The sequence below is a fragment of the Leucoraja erinacea genome, chromosome 22 (genome assembly GCF_028641065.1).
Source record: "Leucoraja erinacea ecotype New England chromosome 22, Leri_hhj_1, whole genome shotgun sequence".
NCBI classification, from domain to species: domain Eukaryota; kingdom Metazoa; phylum Chordata; class Chondrichthyes; order Rajiformes; family Rajidae; genus Leucoraja; species Leucoraja erinaceus.
In genome coordinates, this window is record NC_073398.1 from 28,221,543 (window position 1) to 28,239,111 (window position 17,569).

General features: G+C 44.2%; 1 protein-coding gene across 2 annotated transcripts; it reads right to left on the reverse strand.

Annotated features, from left to right (window-relative positions):
- Nucleotides 1–321: 321 nt before the first annotated feature.
- si:dkey-5i3.5 (uncharacterized protein LOC565091 homolog) lies at nucleotides 322–17,034 on the reverse strand. Of its 2 annotated transcripts, none has more exons than XM_055653296.1 (4): nucleotides 16,041–17,034; nucleotides 9,551–9,641; nucleotides 6,731–7,199; nucleotides 322–4,539 (listed from the first exon to the last, which is right to left on the reverse strand). In XM_055653296.1, exons 3-4 carry the CDS (start codon nucleotides 7,185–7,187, stop codon nucleotides 4,181–4,183), a joined length of 816 nt encoding a protein of 271 aa, XP_055509271.1. In that variant the 5' UTR covers nucleotides 7,188–7,199; nucleotides 9,551–9,641; nucleotides 16,041–17,034; the 3' UTR covers nucleotides 322–4,180. The 2 variants fall into 2 exon arrangements, with proteins under 2 accessions (XP_055509271.1, XP_055509270.1); XM_055653295.1 differs by having other exon boundaries at nucleotides 9,519–9,641.
- Between the last annotated feature and the right edge of the window lie 535 nt (nucleotides 17,035–17,569).

The following is a 17,569-nucleotide window of genomic DNA, read 5'->3' on the forward strand; positions in this document are numbered from 1 at the left end:
ATGCAAGACAAAGACAGTGGACATATATTGGACAGTTGCCAGCTTTCAGTTTCCCTCCAGGTTGCAAGATGTCCTGAGATAAAAATGCAATCTGTTCAACCTTTGTTGCCAAGTAGTCACAATCCTGGCACTGCCCAATGAACAGAACACATTGTGCACATTCACACCAACTGTAGGGACAGATTTCATATTGTCTCACGGATTTAGTCCTCGATAGTCGGATTGATGACCGAGGATCGGAAGGTAATTAGTACGCACTCACGAGCTCTCCACGAGACATTCAATGCCGTCAAAAGAGAAATCTTCCAAAAACAGTCTCTCGATTAATAGTTTCTTTATTGTAATAGTACTAACAATAAGATAATCATAAAGGCTTCTTCTTGTGTAAGTACATTTCAATCATACTCGTGGTCCTGCTAGAGCATGGTCAAAAACTATGTCTCTTCCCCGATCTTCTTCCAACTAAATTAAAAAACTCCCTGAGAGTCTGTGCCAGAATCCCAGCCACAAACACGCCTCAGATTACGTATAAATCCCACCCACATAATTACAGGCAGATAACATTTAAAGATAACATACTGAGTTTAAGATAAATGGCTACACCACAAACAGCTGAAAAAGGGTTTCGGCCCGAAACGTTACCTATTTCCTTCGCTACATAGATGCTGCCTCACACGCTGAGTTTCTCCAGCATTTTTGTCTACCACAAACAACTGTAATGTTTCAGGAAGGCTTCTTACCCTCCCCTGAAACTGTGTCTATAGCCTAGATTTAAATAAAAACAGACAAGATGGAAAGTCAAGTTTATTGTTTGGGCCAATTGAAAATCTATCCCAATGTAGAATGATGTCAACCTCTATATTACCTCAGAGTTGAAGTCAACTAATGCCTCTGTTTTTAAGCTCTTGGACTTTATCCAAATACCCCTCTCATCCATCACTCACCCCACATCCTCACATGCACCTTCCATAAACGTGCAACATTTCGAGATCTGTGTCTCTACTTCTGTCCTTATATGCACCCTTGATTTTAATTGCTCCATCACTGATGTCTTATCTTGTATCCTAAACATTAAAATGTCTACCTCGTGATCCACCCCACTTCTTTCAGATGCTCTCTAAGGCCTATCTCGTGGTGTGATCTCTTCGTCAATTTGTTTTAACATCTCCCTCCGTGGCTCATTGCTAAATAGGTTTGTTAATGTTGATATGAATCAACCTGGAAGATTTCCCCATGTTAAACATCGTACATGAATTCAGACAATAGACAATAGGTGCATGAGTAGGCCATTCGGCCCTTCGAGCCAGCACCGCCATTCAATGTGATCATGGCTGATCATCCCCAATCAGTACCCTGTTCCTGCCTTCTCCCTGCCATTATTCCTGCCATTATGTCCTGTGTGAAATAATGTTCCCTCGTCTCCGTTCAAAATGGCTTACCCCTTATTCTTAAACTGTGGCCCCTGGTTCTGGACTCCCCCAACATCGGGAACATGTTTCCTGCCTCTAACATGTCCAAACCCTTAACAATCTTATATGTTTCAATGAGATCACCTCTCATCCTTCTAAACTCCAGAGTGTACAAGCCCAGCCGCTCCATTCTCTCAGCATATGGCAGTCCCGCCATCCCGGGAATTAACCTTGTAAACCTACGCTGCACTCCCTCAATAGCAAGAATCACTCCCTCAATAGCAAGAATCATGCCATACTGTCATGCCAGATAGACATTTCAGTCTGTCGTAAGAATTGAACAGTTGGAAGTCATCCTCAGTGCTGACTCTTGCTCCTTTAATTACCTTTGTTATCTGCAGGGTTCTTTAGGTTCACATGAATGGCATTGGTACATCCATTGATGGTACCTGTGTATATGGCCTTTCCCAAATGGATTCACCTGTAACCTTTATCTCAGTGGTAAATTTGAGAGACCTATAACATGAATTTATTGTGCTTTACGAGTCATTGCACAAGGAGTATATTATTGTATATTATATTATATTAGAGTATATTATAAACTGAGTATATTATTCAGTCATGTTTGGCTGTCAAAGTATCAAACATAACTAACTGAATACAAATATGAAACTCAAATAATTGACAATAATTACAAAAGTACATAGGTATAATATATTATTATCATCAGATGCCTTTCTGCCTGACCCATTGGGTTTCTCCAGCACTTCCTTGTTTCTATCCATTAACATATATTCAGTGTTGGTGAATTTCAACTGACATAGTTTAATTATACACTCCTCAAACAAATCCAGCACCAAAGCTCATGATCTATTTAAAGATTTAAATTATGATATGAACACTGAATTTTGCAGTTCAGATTATTCTCACCCCTGTTCTTCTCCACACACTTACCTGTCCACTTAGTTTTATTTTACCTTTGTTTACCACACCTACCTCCCTATCTGATTCTACCTTCCAATCATCTCTTCCCCATTTGATTCCTTCCACCCTTCCCCAAAATGCCACGGGCAATCTTCTCTCTTCCTTCTCAGTCCTGAAACAGGGTCTCGATCCGAATATATTAACATACAACTGCCTCCACAGATGCTGCCGACCTGAGTGTTTTTTCCAGCATTCTGTTTATTGTCTCTCCCCACTGCCCATTCAACATCACTAGGCTAAAGGAGATTATTTGGTCATTTGTTTCATTGCTACCTGCAGAATCTTGCTGCACACAAATTAGCTTCAAAGTTTCCCACTTTGCCATAGTGATGATTCTTTTAAAGTCAATCACTGTATGGTGCCCTGAGATATCCTGAGGTTACTTAAGTGCAAATCTTTGTCTGAGAGTAGGTATGTTACAAAACCTACCTGAATCGTCATTGAGAATCTGCCCTACCCCGTGTGCGCGATTTTGGCGCTGTTCAGAGGGGGCGGGTTTAAAACACGATTTTTACTTGGCTGTTGCAATCGAAAATGTTCAGCCTAGTAAATCATTAACGGAAAATCGCTGAAAGACCCCGTCGCAAAAGGTATTATTAGTTTTTATGGCCTTGTACAATAGTTATAGTAGTTTAAAAATCACTCTCTAAACCCGCGACCTCTCGCAGCCCCAGGGTTTTATAAAGCAAACAATTAAAGGTATGTACCTTATTTTTACATTAAAAGGGGCTTCTTAAGAACCCTGTATATAAAGTTTTCTATAGCGAGTAGCTCATTTTGGGCTCTTTATATCCCGCAGTATTTTTCTGGGCTTTTGAGGGCACAAATCCACTGCAATGCGAACGTTCTAAACCAGCGCGTTCACAGGAACCCACTAGAAAGCCGATTTAAATTGGCTTTACTTTACAGCAATTGGACACTAAATTCCTTCCATTTGGCCTATAAATTGATGTAAATGAGATTTAAAAATCATGTTTTATTGTGAATTATTTGTGAATATTATTTGGACACTTAGGCTATTTAAAAATGTTAATCATTTATTAAGAAATGGATAGATGTTTAGATCTAGTAATTGAAGTTTGAAATTAGCTACAATTGGGTAACTAACTAATTATATGCTTTAATTTCAGGTCATCCAAGTAAGATTATTTTACATTTGTTTCAGAATGGTTCAATCTATGATAACTGAAAATTTCATTCAGTTCTCTTAATTTTTAAGAAGGTTATGGGCTTTTGACTGTCCATGATCACAGCTTTTTTGTTATGTCCATAGAAAATCAATAGGGAACAAGATGCTAATTTCCGAGTATGAAAATGGGCATAACTTTTTTATTACTTGAGATATGAAAGTGAATTAGGTGTCAAATTAAACTTATTGTTATGCTTTATCTGATGGGATAAATTGCAGACTTGATTTTTTAAATCTCAAAATTTTGTAACATTGCTACTGAGAGATATAGATGATGATGTAGAGAGATAAAGAACAATGATTAAAAAGATATACAAAAAAAAGTAACAATGATCAAGGAAACAGTGTTCTACAGTCAAAAATGGGCATTACATGAGAATAAAGAAATCAATCCTGTAAGGTGACAACACCTTGTTGGTTGGTACCAATCACATAAGAATCTATTGAGTAGAATCCATCGTTCTTTGGCCATTAGCGTGATCCATTTTAGAAATTTCATCGGTGTTTAGTTTCTGATTGAACGTCTGATCGGAGGCCTGGACAAACAGGCGTTGCACTGCTTGCTGAGGCCGACCGATCTCCCTGATCCTTTCACTCTTCACAATTTGGACGGTAAATGGTACGGGCCAAGTGAACTAAGGAAGTTTTGCAGAGTGCTTTGATATTCCTGAGGATGCTGCCGCATGTGTCCGGCGTGGCGGGATATATCCCAGCTTTTCCCAAATGCACGGATGCCTGTCTTCTGCCAATTGTGCAGCATAGTTTCCACTTGCATGTAGTCACTCAGTGGGTCGTCCTTGCTGTAGAACACCAAGATGGGTGTACGGCATGGGTGTTCCATGAAGTTGTTGACTACAGCTTTGTGATGGCTGCTGATGTAACCGCTCAAGAGCCAGAAAACTACCATCCTTTTGAGAATTGGCTGAAGGAAGGGAGGGGCGGTCATCTGTGAAACACCTGGAATATATACACACAAAAATACTCATCACAGATTTAGTCTTTTCATTGGTGAGCATCAAACAGATGGCTGTACCAGCGAGCCCAGGCTGGGTCTAGGCGATAAAACTATGAGGCAGTCGACAGAACAACCCAGTGACGTAGCTGGTTAAGCTGCTGCCTCAACTTCAGCAACCAGAGTTCAATCCTAACCTCAGCTATTGTTGGTGTGGGATTAGTACATGACCAAATGGATTTCCTCACACATCTCAAAGATGTGCAAGTTGATAATTTAATTGGGACATTGGAAATTTCCCCAAGTATGTAGATGAATAGTACAATCTGGGGGTAGTTAATGAGAACGTACGGAGAATGAAATGGGATAGGAGTAAACACCTGCTGATGATTGGTGTAGACTCAGTTTGGCTGAAGGGCCTCTTTCCATGCTATCCCTCTGTGAAATTTGCAAACACACAATAGGGGAACTCGTTGCAACAAGAGTGGTTGAGGCATTTAGCTGATGCACAGAGGAATAGCTGAATAGCAAAATAATAAGGGAAAGAATTGTAGTAGCCATTTAGCTTAACTCAGTGTGTTATAACAATAACCAGTTACCTTTAAATTTCATCTGCCTGTAATTATGTAGGTGGGATTTAGACGTAGTTGAAGGCGTGTTTGCGGCTGGGATTCTCGCGCAGTTGCCCTAGTAATTAGTTTAGTTTAGTTTAAAGAAGCATGGGGGAGAGGTCACAGCTTTCCACCATGCATGAGTTTGACTTACGAGTAAAATCAAAATGTCCTTAAACAAGAAGAAGTTTGGATGAATATCGTACTGTTTTTACCACCACAATAAAGAAACTATTAATTAAGAAGTGTTTAATTTATTGTGTTTGGAAGATTTATCTTTGGACGGCATTGAGCTTGAGAATGCGTTTCGATTCATCTCCTGAACCCCTGTCTTCAATCATAGTGACTAGAGGAAAGATTCCTTAAACGATATGAAAATCTGTCATTACAAGGGTATAAAGTTATTTATGATAGGGCTAGATGGTGTTGTGTAAAAGGAGGCTTAAGTGAAGTAAAACTGGCTGCAAGGGTCAGTGAGTTCATTGCACACCGCCACACCTCGCTACCTCATTGGTGATCTCCGACTATCCTTGATTGGACTTTACTGGCTTTAACTTGCACTATACGTTATTCTTGTTATTTTCTTTATCATGTATCTGTACACTGTGGATGGATCGATTGTAATCGTGTGTTGTCTTTCCGCTGACTGGTTAGCACGCCACAAAAGCTTTTCACTGTGCCTTGGTACACGTGACAGGAAACTAAACAAAACATCTGATTTCCTGCGCGTTCTATCATTGCCGTTATGGGGTGAGGCCACCGACACTTCCTGGTGTGAGATGTTTTGCGATATCGAGGTCTTGAAGCTCTGTATCAATGCCGATCTCGACGGGCTTTGGCCAGTTGATGAGTGGGCTTGTGGACAAAGGACAAGGTGGAGGGACCTCCATGGGGCTCAGACTCGGAGAGCACACAGCGGGAGAAATGAAAATAGTTAATGCTCAGCCACCTAGGAAATCTGATATCTGCGGTTGAGGAGGATGGCACTGAATCAGAGGCTCTACTCCTAGATTACACTGGCTTGTAATCATAAACACACAATCTCCCACGGGAAATGCACTGTGCAGCATGAAATCATTTATTTATTTTGTTGTTAAGTATGGTGCATTCGAGAGTTTTATCAGCACAGCTTTGAAAATGACAAAATCAGCAAGAAACATATTTTAGTGCTCACCACACCAGTAGGGACTATTCTGATTTACAGTCGCTCACGAAAATCCACTGAACAATAGTTTAATTGGAGCAAATCAGTTGGTTTCTTCGTAAGTTATTTTTTTTCTCTCAGTGACAAATCCGTTCAGAGATTGGCCACAAAGAGAATAAGCACAATCTGAACCCTGCCCGATTGCAAGCAGCAGAATTCCACAATGTTAACAGGAAAGTGGGCGGTGAGGGATATGAACCTGCAGAAATGTTCAAGGAACAAGGAAACAAGTGTGCGGGGTTGCAGGTGTAACTCACATTGAACATTTCCTGCAAGCTTTAGCATCTGCTCTGCCAATTCCACCGACACTGCATTGACAGGAACCAGTAACAACTCAATAACATTCGTCACTTTCTTTGAAAGACAAGAGTACTTCCTCACCTTTGGCCATTTGGTCCACACTTCCTATCACCAGGCTGTCGAAGATCTGGCCCACAATCCTGGACTTGAAGTTGGAGTGGCAAGGAACATTTCTTGAGGCCAAGATCATTTCGGCAAAGATGAAGCCTCCGATGGAGAAGGCGTGAATGACAAGGGGGCAGGAGTCGAAGGGCTCTCTTTGGAGCAGCTCCATCACCTGCAGAGCGTACGACATGCCCGAGTGTGGCCAGAGGAAATGCTTGATGCTGCTTTCCACAACTAGGATATCGTAGCCGTAGGGATAGTAAATCTGCCGGTATCGTTCCACGGCATGAGGCTTGGCTCCGAACCAGGGCAACATGAGGAGCAGTGGCCTTTGGCATCCAGTCAGGTACTTGCTGCTGTTTCGGTATAGCGTGATGGTTTTGGACAGCCTGTTCATCGTAAATGCCGGATAAGCTGATTGTGGTAGTGGCATTTGATCAGCCAGCTGAAGGGGATGATGGTGAGGAGACAAGGAAAGATTACATTAATTTATGGGTAGGAAGGAACTGCAGATGCTGGTTTAATCCGAAAATAGACACAAAATGCTGGAGTAACTCAGCGGGACAGGCAGCATCTCTGGAGAGAAGGAATAGGTGATGTCTTCGAGTCTGAAGAAGGGACTTGACCCGAAACGTCACCCATTCCTTCTCTCCAGAGATAGTACTTGTTTCGCTGAGTTACTCCAGCTTTTTGTGTCTATCTATGATACTAATTTAGTTTAGTTTAGATAAACAGGCCCTTCGGCCCACCGGGTCTGCGCCGACCAGCGATCTCCACATGTTAATACTATCCTACACACATTAGGGAACATTTTTACATTTACCAAGCCAATTAACGTACAAACCCGTACGTCTTTGGAGTGCGGAAGGAAACAGAAGACCTCGGGGGAAACCCACGCGGTCACGGGGAGAATGTACAAACTCCGTACAGACAATATCTGTAGTTGGGATCGAACACAGGTCTCCGGCGCTGTAAGGTAGCAACTCTACCACTGCACCACCACCGTACCACCCTGTAATGTACATGGACATCACTGTGCACATTGTTCCCACCAAACCTTTCCTCCCAGTGACATTTCAAAGACAATCAACACCCAGCTGCTCCAAATGACCATTTCTTTCATCCAAACCTAAACCCATTGAATGGCACAGCATTCAATTTGCTTTCCATTGCTTAGGATCTCAGGCCATAATATTCTGACGAATATTCAAATGAAGTCTTCCCACCTTGTTGACACTTAACATGCTACTAGTACTTACACACCAGAAATGCTCTATGGATTAATTGCACGAAAAGAACGGAAGCTTTGGAGAGGGTGCAGAGGAGGTTCACCAGAATGCTGCCTGGATTAGAGAGTTTCAGCTGCAGGGAGAGGTTGGAATGACTTGGCAGACACAAAATGCTGGAGCATTTCAGCGGGTGAGACAGCATCTATAGAGAGAAGGAATGGCGACGTTTCGGGTCAAGACCCTTCTTCAGACTGATGTCAGGGGATGGGGGCGAGACAAGGAAAGAAGGTAGGCAGAGACAATAAGACTAGTGGGAGAACTGGGAAGGGGGAGGGGAAGGAAAATAGAAAGCAAAGGCTACCTGAAGTTAGATAAGCAACCTGTAGGCTGTGGGCCGAACATCAAAAATGTGTCTAGAAATCAAATTTGTGACCCATGTCTTGGAATTACATTAAATTTTGCACAGATTTAGATAAAATATAATTGTGAAGGAAGTCATAACTCGTCAGTGCCAAAAGTTGCACATTAATTAATTAAACTAATTAGAAAATGAGATCGTAAAAGTAAGTGCCCTCTAGTGTCCAATGCCCATATTACGCCATGGGAAGCCAATTTCAGTGTTGCAGTCTATTTAAACCATATATTGGTATACCATATATATATATATATATATATATATATGACGTGAATATGACTAATCATAATTATACATAATTATATTATATAAAAATAATATAATTAATATAATTGTGAGTGTGTTTTTTGAATGAGACTGCCGCAGAGGTCCAACTCCTGAACCAGCCTATTTAATGGGTGACGGCAGTTCCTGTGGGTTCCCCCGTTTACTGAACCCCATTGACTGCCAGTGTGCAGAGTGGGGGTCATGGCCATAGTGGGACTGGGGTAGTGCCAGGCTGGGAGAAGACAAAGGCATCTTCCACTGAGAGGAAAATACCTAACCCTAACTCGCCCCCCTTCCAGAGCTGCCCACGACTGGAGCCACTTTGGGACCGGCTGCGGGCTCCGTGCGTGTGGTTGCAGGGGAAAGTACTGAGGAAGGGGGTGGTTTGGGTGGTAAGGGACAAATTTTGATTTTGATTTTTGACTTGGATTGTTTTCTCTGGAATGGCAGAGATTGAGGGGCACGATAGAATTATATAAAATTACGAGAATCATAAATAGGTTAGACAGTCAGAACCTTTTTTGGGGGATGGAAATGTCCAACACTAGAGGGCAAAACTATAGGATGAGATAGAAAAGTTTAGAGATGTGCGGGGCAAGTTTTTTATTACACAGAGGGTGGTGGGGGGCCCTGGAATGCATTGCCAGAGATGGTCGTGGGGGCAGAAATGATAGTGGCGTTTAAGAGGCTTTTGGATAGACACGGAAGTGCAGGGAAGAAAGGGATATGGATCAGGTAGGTGCAGGCAGATGAGATCAGTTCCGTTAGGCGCCATGTTCGGCACAAACATTGTGGACCGAAGGGGCTGTTCATGTGCTGCATTATGATTCATTCACCAACCTCCATCGCTTACCTCAACTGAAGTTAAACAAGATGTTCACTAACTGCTGCGATACAGCCTTTGCATCAACACAGCCCAGCGTAGGACATCACGGCAGCATTGTGAAGTCACCAACTAGCGATCCAACCACAGTCCCTGGAACAAGCAAAAAAGGTTGAGTCACTATCCTCAACGTTCATCAACCCATTAATGATTGGTTCGTGGTTCCATTATTATTTTTTTTTTTAATGCAGCATGTAAACAAGATCTTCACCCCACTGAGTCCAAGCCGACCATTGAGCACCTGTTCACACTAGTTCCATGTTATCCCACTTTCTCATCCACTCCCTACACACTAGGGGCAATTTAGCCTCCAAACCCACACATATTCAGCACATGGGAGGAAACCGGAGCACCTGGAGGAAACCCACACGGTCACATGGAGAATGTGCAAACTCCACACAGACAGCACCCGAGGTCAGGATCGAACCCGGGTCTCCAGTGCTGGAAGGCAGCAGCCCTACCTGCTGTGTCACGACGTCGCCCTGGTATTTCCTTCAAACTATCCCTGTTCAGAGTACAAATGGATTCACTGCACGATGGCCAACACTTAAAAATACCTTTTGAGGTTGGGCTCACTAGCCACCACTAAACCCAGAGACAGGTGTGGCCTGGTGCACGGAGCAAAGTCAGCTCAGTATCTACCGTTGTCTCTCTCGGGGCTGGACATTGACTGAGAATCTTAATGTTGACAAAATGCCATTGTATTTACACGAAACTCACCTGCAGGAAGGAAGTAGCAAGAGAGCACTTTGCAAATATGAAGCTATTCTAAACCCTTGTAAATCCAACCATTCCCTCACATAACAACAGACAGGAGTTTTTGAATGCAGTCTCCAAGTAATATCAGTGAAAATCTTCAACTATCTGGCATCAAAGTTGGAATTTGCCTCTCACAGTAAATCTATAGTGTTGATGGTACATGGAGTGTTCGGTGGACTGTTACATCTCTTGACACAGAATTGAGTCACCCACTTCCTCATAATTAGTGACAATAATAGCAGAAAAACCTAACGTTATGAGAGTCCACTCACAAGTCAAGTATTACTCTCTTCCTTAAAATTGGAACTGACTTGTCATTGTCCAAGGTATACAATAAAAGGAAACAAGAACAACTAGAATATAACAACTACCAAAACCGTTAAACAGCTGTAATGCAACTAATGTCCCAGCACACAGCACAGGGTCAATATTAAACAAAATCTGACTGAGCGATGGCCTCAACCCGAAACGTCACCCATTTCTTCTCTCCACAGATGCTGCCTGTCCCACTGAGATACTCCAGCATTTTGTGTCTCCCTTGGATTTAAACCAGCATCTGCAGTTCTTTCCAACACATATGTTTAGAAAGAGGTGGTTTCAAAGTACTTCAAACCGTGCCACCAATTAAAATCAGCAATTACACAGGGTGCCAAAATCGGACAAAGGAAGATTTATTTTCTCAGATTGGCTCCACAGATATCCCTTCAAATGTCAACAATAGCTGGTGGCTTTTTGAGGAAGGGTCTGAGTGCATCTGGTCCAACCTCCCGTGCCCATTATCCTTCACAATAATATCCTTGCAACAAGAAAACAAAGTGGTTCAAAACAAACTATTTCCTTGTTTGCAACACTTTTCACTCACTGCATATTTCACAGTGGAACATCTTCAAACTGCAGGCAAACCTTTCAGTCACAGTTGTACTTTTTTTCCTTACAGCTAATCTGGCTGTAATATGTTGCGACACAGAGAATGTACAATCTAGTTACCACACTGAACCAGACAACTCCGCCCATTATGTTCATGCTGGTGTTTAGGCTCCACATTAACCTCCTCCACGGTTTTTCATTTATACCCAGCTACACATCTTGTTTCCTTCCACCTACATATCATCCTTGAAGTGTACCAATGCTACTTGCCTCAATTGCTCCTTAAGTTAATGCAATTCCAGTTTCACATCTCTGGGTAAAGAAGCTTCTCCTGAACTCTCCAATGGATTTATCAGGTTTATATTGACTCGAATAGAAGTGTGCAACAGCCTAGCGAGGCAAAGTTTCCAGATGCAAATAGGGCAAAGTGTCGATGCCCAAACCGCCAAAGGCAGTAGGTCACAGGATTATTCTGTGGACTATGTGGAATTTGTTCTGCCTTAGACTGTGTTAGTGCTGGAAATTCTGGACTGGGCAAGAAGTGCTCAACAGAACTGAAACCTCATCAGCGGAGAACACTAAGCTGCATTGTCTTCATCCGCATACAAAAAATGCTGAATGTTTCTCTAACAATCTTAGATCATAATGTGGAATCTAACCAGTGAACTGGTCCATTATGTGTGTGACCACAACACTTAGGGCACCAACTTCAAACTTGCCCAACATATTCATTCCATAAGACGCTACGGATGCCTGTCATTCTTTGGCTATGTCACATGCTGCTCTGGGCAGGCATTTACATTTAACTGCAGCTTCTGAGCACTGACCTAGATCAGCTCCTGCTCCAACATCACCTTTTTGCTAAGATGTTAAACAAGGGTGGCACGATGGTATAGCGGTAGAGTTTCTCCCGCACAGCGCCAGAGATGTGGGTTTGATCCTGACTATGGGTGCTGTCAGTGCGGAGTTTGTACGTTCCCCCCCCCCTGACGTGCGTGGATTTTCTCCAGTTTCCTCCCATACTCCAAAGACATACAGGTATGTAGGTTAATTGACATGGTATAATTGTAAATTGTCCCAAGTGGGTGTTGGTGGTGTTAGTGTGCAGGGATCGCTGGTCGGCATGGACTCAGTGGGCCAAAGGGCGCTGTATTTCTAAACTAAACTAAAAGTGTTCATTACATAGGAAGTAACTGCAGATGCTGGTCTACACTGAATCCCCCGACTCTCAGTCTGAAGAAGGGTCTCAACCCAAAACGTCACCCATTCCTTCTCTCCAGAGATGCTGCCTGTCCCTGCTGAGTTACTCCAGCAGTTTGTGTTTATTAAAAGCATTCATTAATGCTCTTGAGCAAGGGTCAGTGTTGGGTCTTTTTGAGGCAGCGACTGCGATCAGTTGCAATATCATAGACTTGTTTATAATTGGGTTTTTGCACTATTGTCATGTCTTGAAGTCTTTTTTTCCTTTTCACTGTCTTATATAGTTTAATATAATTTTATGCATAATTTATGTGTTTAGTGTGCTGTCTGAGTCTACATGCCTGGGTTGTTGATCCAAGCAAGCCTTTCATTGCACCTGTATCTCTCCTTATCTGTGCATAAACTCGACGAATGGGCTTTTGATTTGGTATTTCGCAGAACTATAATTATGTCTCAGAACTGCAGATGCTGGTTACATCGGAGATAGACACAAAATGCTGGAGTAACTCAGTGGGGCAGGCAGCATCTCTGGAGAGAAGTAATGGGCGACGTTTTGGGTCGAGACCCTTCTTCAGATATAAAATATATCAGTTGTTTTGTCAAATACAATTTTCCTTCCTTAAATCCAGGTTTAATTTGTCCAATCCCATTGAACGGTATTTCCCCCGTTTCAGATGTTAAACTAGCTGTTCTATGCACATTCTTGTTTTCTCCTGTATTTTTATAAATTAGCGAGTAATATTGCCACTCTCCAGGCTGAAAGAACATTTCATACAGTTTGGATGATGACAGTCGGGAGACAAAAACTCCGGAACCGCACGAAGGTGGGGCACCAAAAGTCTCCAGGTTTACCTTTCAGGTTTCAAGTGAGGAAACGTCAATATTCTGGATCTTCTCGCTGCCATATCTTACCAAATCTGCTCCAATGATAAAGTACAAATCCTCTTAACTCTAATCTCCAACTATTTCTAACCCTGGTTGGTGCAGTCTTCAGTTTCCAATCCACTCACTCTATCTTTGTGATTCGCTCAGAATATAACTACAGCCAGGAATTTCTGCCACCCAAACCCAAAAGCTCTCAAATTACCTCCCTAAGCTTCTCCACCTGTCTATCCCATAAGAAACAAAAAAACCTTCCAGCAACTATGTTGACCATCTGCACTAATATCTCATTAGGTCTTCCAGTGAAGTGTCTGTGGCCTGACCTGAAATATATATCTAAATATCTATCTATCTATCTATTTATCTATTTATCTATTTATCTATATATCTATATATCTAAATATCTATCTATCTATCTATCTATCTATCCTAACTAAAACTCTCATCTTGTCCTCTTCTGGTTTGCGTTGTTTTTACATTTGTGCTAAAACGGTACCCGTTGGCGCTACGGTTTTTCGTCACCATCCTCACAGTTCACCCGTACTCCAAGCGCACCAAGTTTTGTTCAGATCGGTGGAATATTACAAAAGTTATGAAGGTTTAAAAATCGTAAGGTCAGCAGATTGGTCTTCTCTCCTGTCTTCACCGGGCGGCAATGCCGCTACCGGCACCCGCTGTCAATCACGGGTGCGATGAGAATAAAACCCCAGAGGCCGGGCTGAGTCCAGAAGCTCTCCGCCCTGAGTCCGTCAGTCCCGACAGCCCACACCTGAAGCTGTCCCCTCCCCCAGCTACAGGACGCAACAAGAGACGCAACAAGAAAGAATGGACTGAATAAATCTCATCTTTAACGTTTAAAATGTTGTTATATTTTATGTTATTCACATTTTAAGCTTTAATAAATTGCGTTTCCACTTGCCGTGCTAGTCAGCTGCGCCTGCGCAGTCATACCTGCGTGTTCTACATCACAATGGGAACCGAATGGGCGGGAATGGTTGTGCCGCCAGAGGGGCGGGAATGGCTGTGCCGCCAGAGGGCTGCGAGGAGTGGATGGGTTGACGAGGGATGGAGTGAGTGCAGGACGCATGCACTCACACCCAACTCCGCCCATGCCACACACCCACTTCTCCACATCGCCCCCAACAACCCCCCTGCCAACACGCACCCCATTCCCTTCCCATCCCCTCCCACACACGAAGGGGAGGGAGTGCTGGGGGATGAGGGGAAAGAGCCGCGCCTGTGCAGTTAGGGGCTATGGGTGAGTGATGGAATATTGCGCTGGGGAATGAGTCGCATTGGGGGACCAGGCCTCCCGTGTGATTGGGGCCCAATGGGTCCCACTTATGCTAGTTTGCTATAAAAATGAGTACGTGCAATAGTCAGTGGGGGCCATGGAGATTGATTCAATCCTTCTTCTTGTGTATGGCGTGCACAGCCTAAAGTTGTAGGACAATTTGATCTTATTTGATTGTGCACGCCAGGATGATTGCATTAGTCGAAACAGGGCGGACCACGTGAAGGTTACGATCAAATTAATGTGGGGATTATTTAAATACTTGATTAGTCATTGAGTTAAAGGTTACAGGGAGAAGGCAAGAGAATTGGAACAGACTCAATGACCTCATTCTTTCCAAGTGTTATGGAGAGACTTTGAAACATGAACTCATGTGTCTGGACCAACATTTGATCTGAAACAATGGGGGGGTCATTCTGGAACCCCCCTCCTCCCCTCCCTCCTTCCTGGGGATTCAAGCAGGAACAGTAGGCAGGTTGGAGAAGTTCCTAGTTACCCCAGTGGCAGGATGTGTAGATCCCTTCCTGCCCACATCAGTACAGGAACTCACCCCGGACGCCCGACAATAGTTGGAGCTCACACAAAAAAGCTGGAGAAACTCAGCGGGTGCAGCAGCAACTATGGAGCGAAGGAAATAGGCAACGTTTCGGGCCGAAACCCTTCGGGGTTTCGGCCCGAAACGTTGCCTATTTCCTTCGCTCCATAGATGCTGCTGCACCCGCTGAGTTTCTCCAGCTTTTTTGTGTAACCTTCGATTCTCCAGCATCTGCAGTTCCCTCTTAAACAATAGTTGGAGCTCTCTGCTCCCCTTAGGGGACATGTGCCCACAGTTGGCCGCAAATACACGGCGGTGCAGAACCCCCCCCCCAACTGATCCCACTCCTGCGGGGAGACGTGGCCGTTTGGAGAGGCAGCCGGGGTGGAGAGAGGCGATGCGACCCGCACCGGCCCCGACCCCGACCCCGGCCCGGCGGAGCAGAGGGGGTTGAGAGAGGGGGCGGAAGGCGGTGGGATTGGGATTGGGGAGCCGGGGAGAAGGGTGCTGGGAGGGGGTGAATATGGGAGAGGAGAGGGGAGAGGGGTGGGGAGACAGGAAAAGGGAGAGGGAGCGAGGAGGGGGGCAGAGGATACGGGGTAGATAGGAGTGGGAACCGGGGAGAGGAGGGTGGGGACGTGGGACGTGGCTGGCCACCTCCCTGGAGACGGATACGTATTTGTGTCCAACGATACTAGGGCAGTTTGTGTCTGTTTTATATTTGGCCACGTCAGGCTCCGGAAAAGAAACTGCAGTGGTTTTACTCTGACAAACTCTCTTGTACGCGGTAACAGGCGGAAGCAGGGAAGGGGTCGGACAGGGGAAATTAGAGTTGCAGTCAGTCAGTGAAACAAGAATCAGCACATGGGCAGAGAGGTGTTTGAGGTACAGGAGCGACACGGCGGGGAAATTCGTTCAGTGACAGCTGCAAGTATTTAAAAGGGGAGCCACTTACTTCCCGACGTGGAGGCGATACCACTGGCGAGAACAGCATGATGGGTTCTAATCAAGTTGATGCAACAGGCTGGCCGAAGACTGACGCGCCCGGAAACGTCTCTAAAGCACAGTCGTCGCTTACAGAAAGTGTTCGATCTGTGCTGGCTGATTGTTATCAGGTCCATATCTACCCGGCTTCAAACAAAAGAACATCAAAAGAAAATTAATTAAAGTAATATAATTTTGAAAGTCACGGAACATTCAGGGAACACCATTCTCTCTCCAATATGATCACCGGTAGTAATATTTACACTTCTTTCTCGAACACGCATATTGCACACATTCCCTTATTTCTCTTAAACGATCTCACGATGCAGATTCTTCCATCCACCTTTCCAATGCTCACTGTATGTGTAAAATCCCTCCTCTCTAAAGCTCGCGTGTCTACATGCTGTTATCTCTCTGTCAGCATGCACATAATCTGGCTGCTCTTCTCATAGTTCAACAATTCACACCTCCTCACCTAATGCCTCGCAAGGACTCGTTTTCAGTCCCCCATGCTCCCTAAACTCTCACGAATCTGCAGCCAGATTCTGCTCCAACTCCATATACAGGTTTGTAGATGACACCACTATTGTGGGCTGGATCTCGAACCACAGACAATAGACAGTAGGTCTTTCGAACCAGCACCGCCATTCAATGTGATCACGGCTGATCATCCACAATCAGCACCCCGTTCCTGCCTTCCCTCCATGTCCCTTAACTCCGCTATCACTAAGAGCTCTATCTAACTCCCTCTTGAAAGCATCCACAGAACCAGCCACCACCGCCCTCTGAGGCAGAGAATTCCACATAGAAACATAGAAATTAGGTGCAGGAGTAGGCCATTCGGCCCTTCGAGCCTGCACCGCCATTCAATATGATCATGGCTGATCATCCAACTCAGTATCCCGTACCTGCCTTCTCTCCATTCCCCCTGATCCCCTTAGCCACAAGGGCCACATCTAACTACGTCTTAAATATAGCCAATGAACTGGCCTCAACTACCCTCTGTGGCAGAGAGTTCCAGAGATTCACCACTCTCTGTGTGAAAAAAGTTCTTCTCATCTCGATTTTAAAGGATTTCCCCCTTATCCGTAAGCTGTGACCCCTTGTCCTGGACTTCCCCAACATCGGGAACAATCTTCCTGCATCTAGCCTGTCCAACCCTCGGTGTGAAAAATGTCTTTGACAATATGGAGCACAGGAAAGAGGTAGAGAGTTTAGTAATATGGTGTCAAGATAACAACATTCACCCTCAATGTCAGCAAGGCAATGGAGCTGATTACTGACTTCAGGATGTGTGGTGGTGTACAGACATATGTACACCACCAACCACACTTGTGGTGTACAGGACATATCCCAATCAGCATCAGTGGTGTTGCAGTGGAAGTGATCGAAAGCTTCAAGTTCGAAGGCGTAAATATCATCAACAAATTGAAGATAGACACAAAACGCTGGAGTAACTCAGCGGGACAGGCAGCATCTGTGGAGAGAAGGAATGGGTGA

Excerpts from the sequence above, each read along its gene's own strand:
- si:dkey-5i3.5 (XM_055653296.1), bottom strand. The coding sequence starts at position 7,187 with ATGCCACTACCACAATCAGCTTATCCGGCATTTACGATGAACAGGCTG. Across the intron at positions 4,540-6,730 it reads TGTGGACCAAATGGCCAAAG|GTGTTTCACAGATGACCGCC; the intron begins GTGAGGAAGTAC and ends TATATATTCCAG.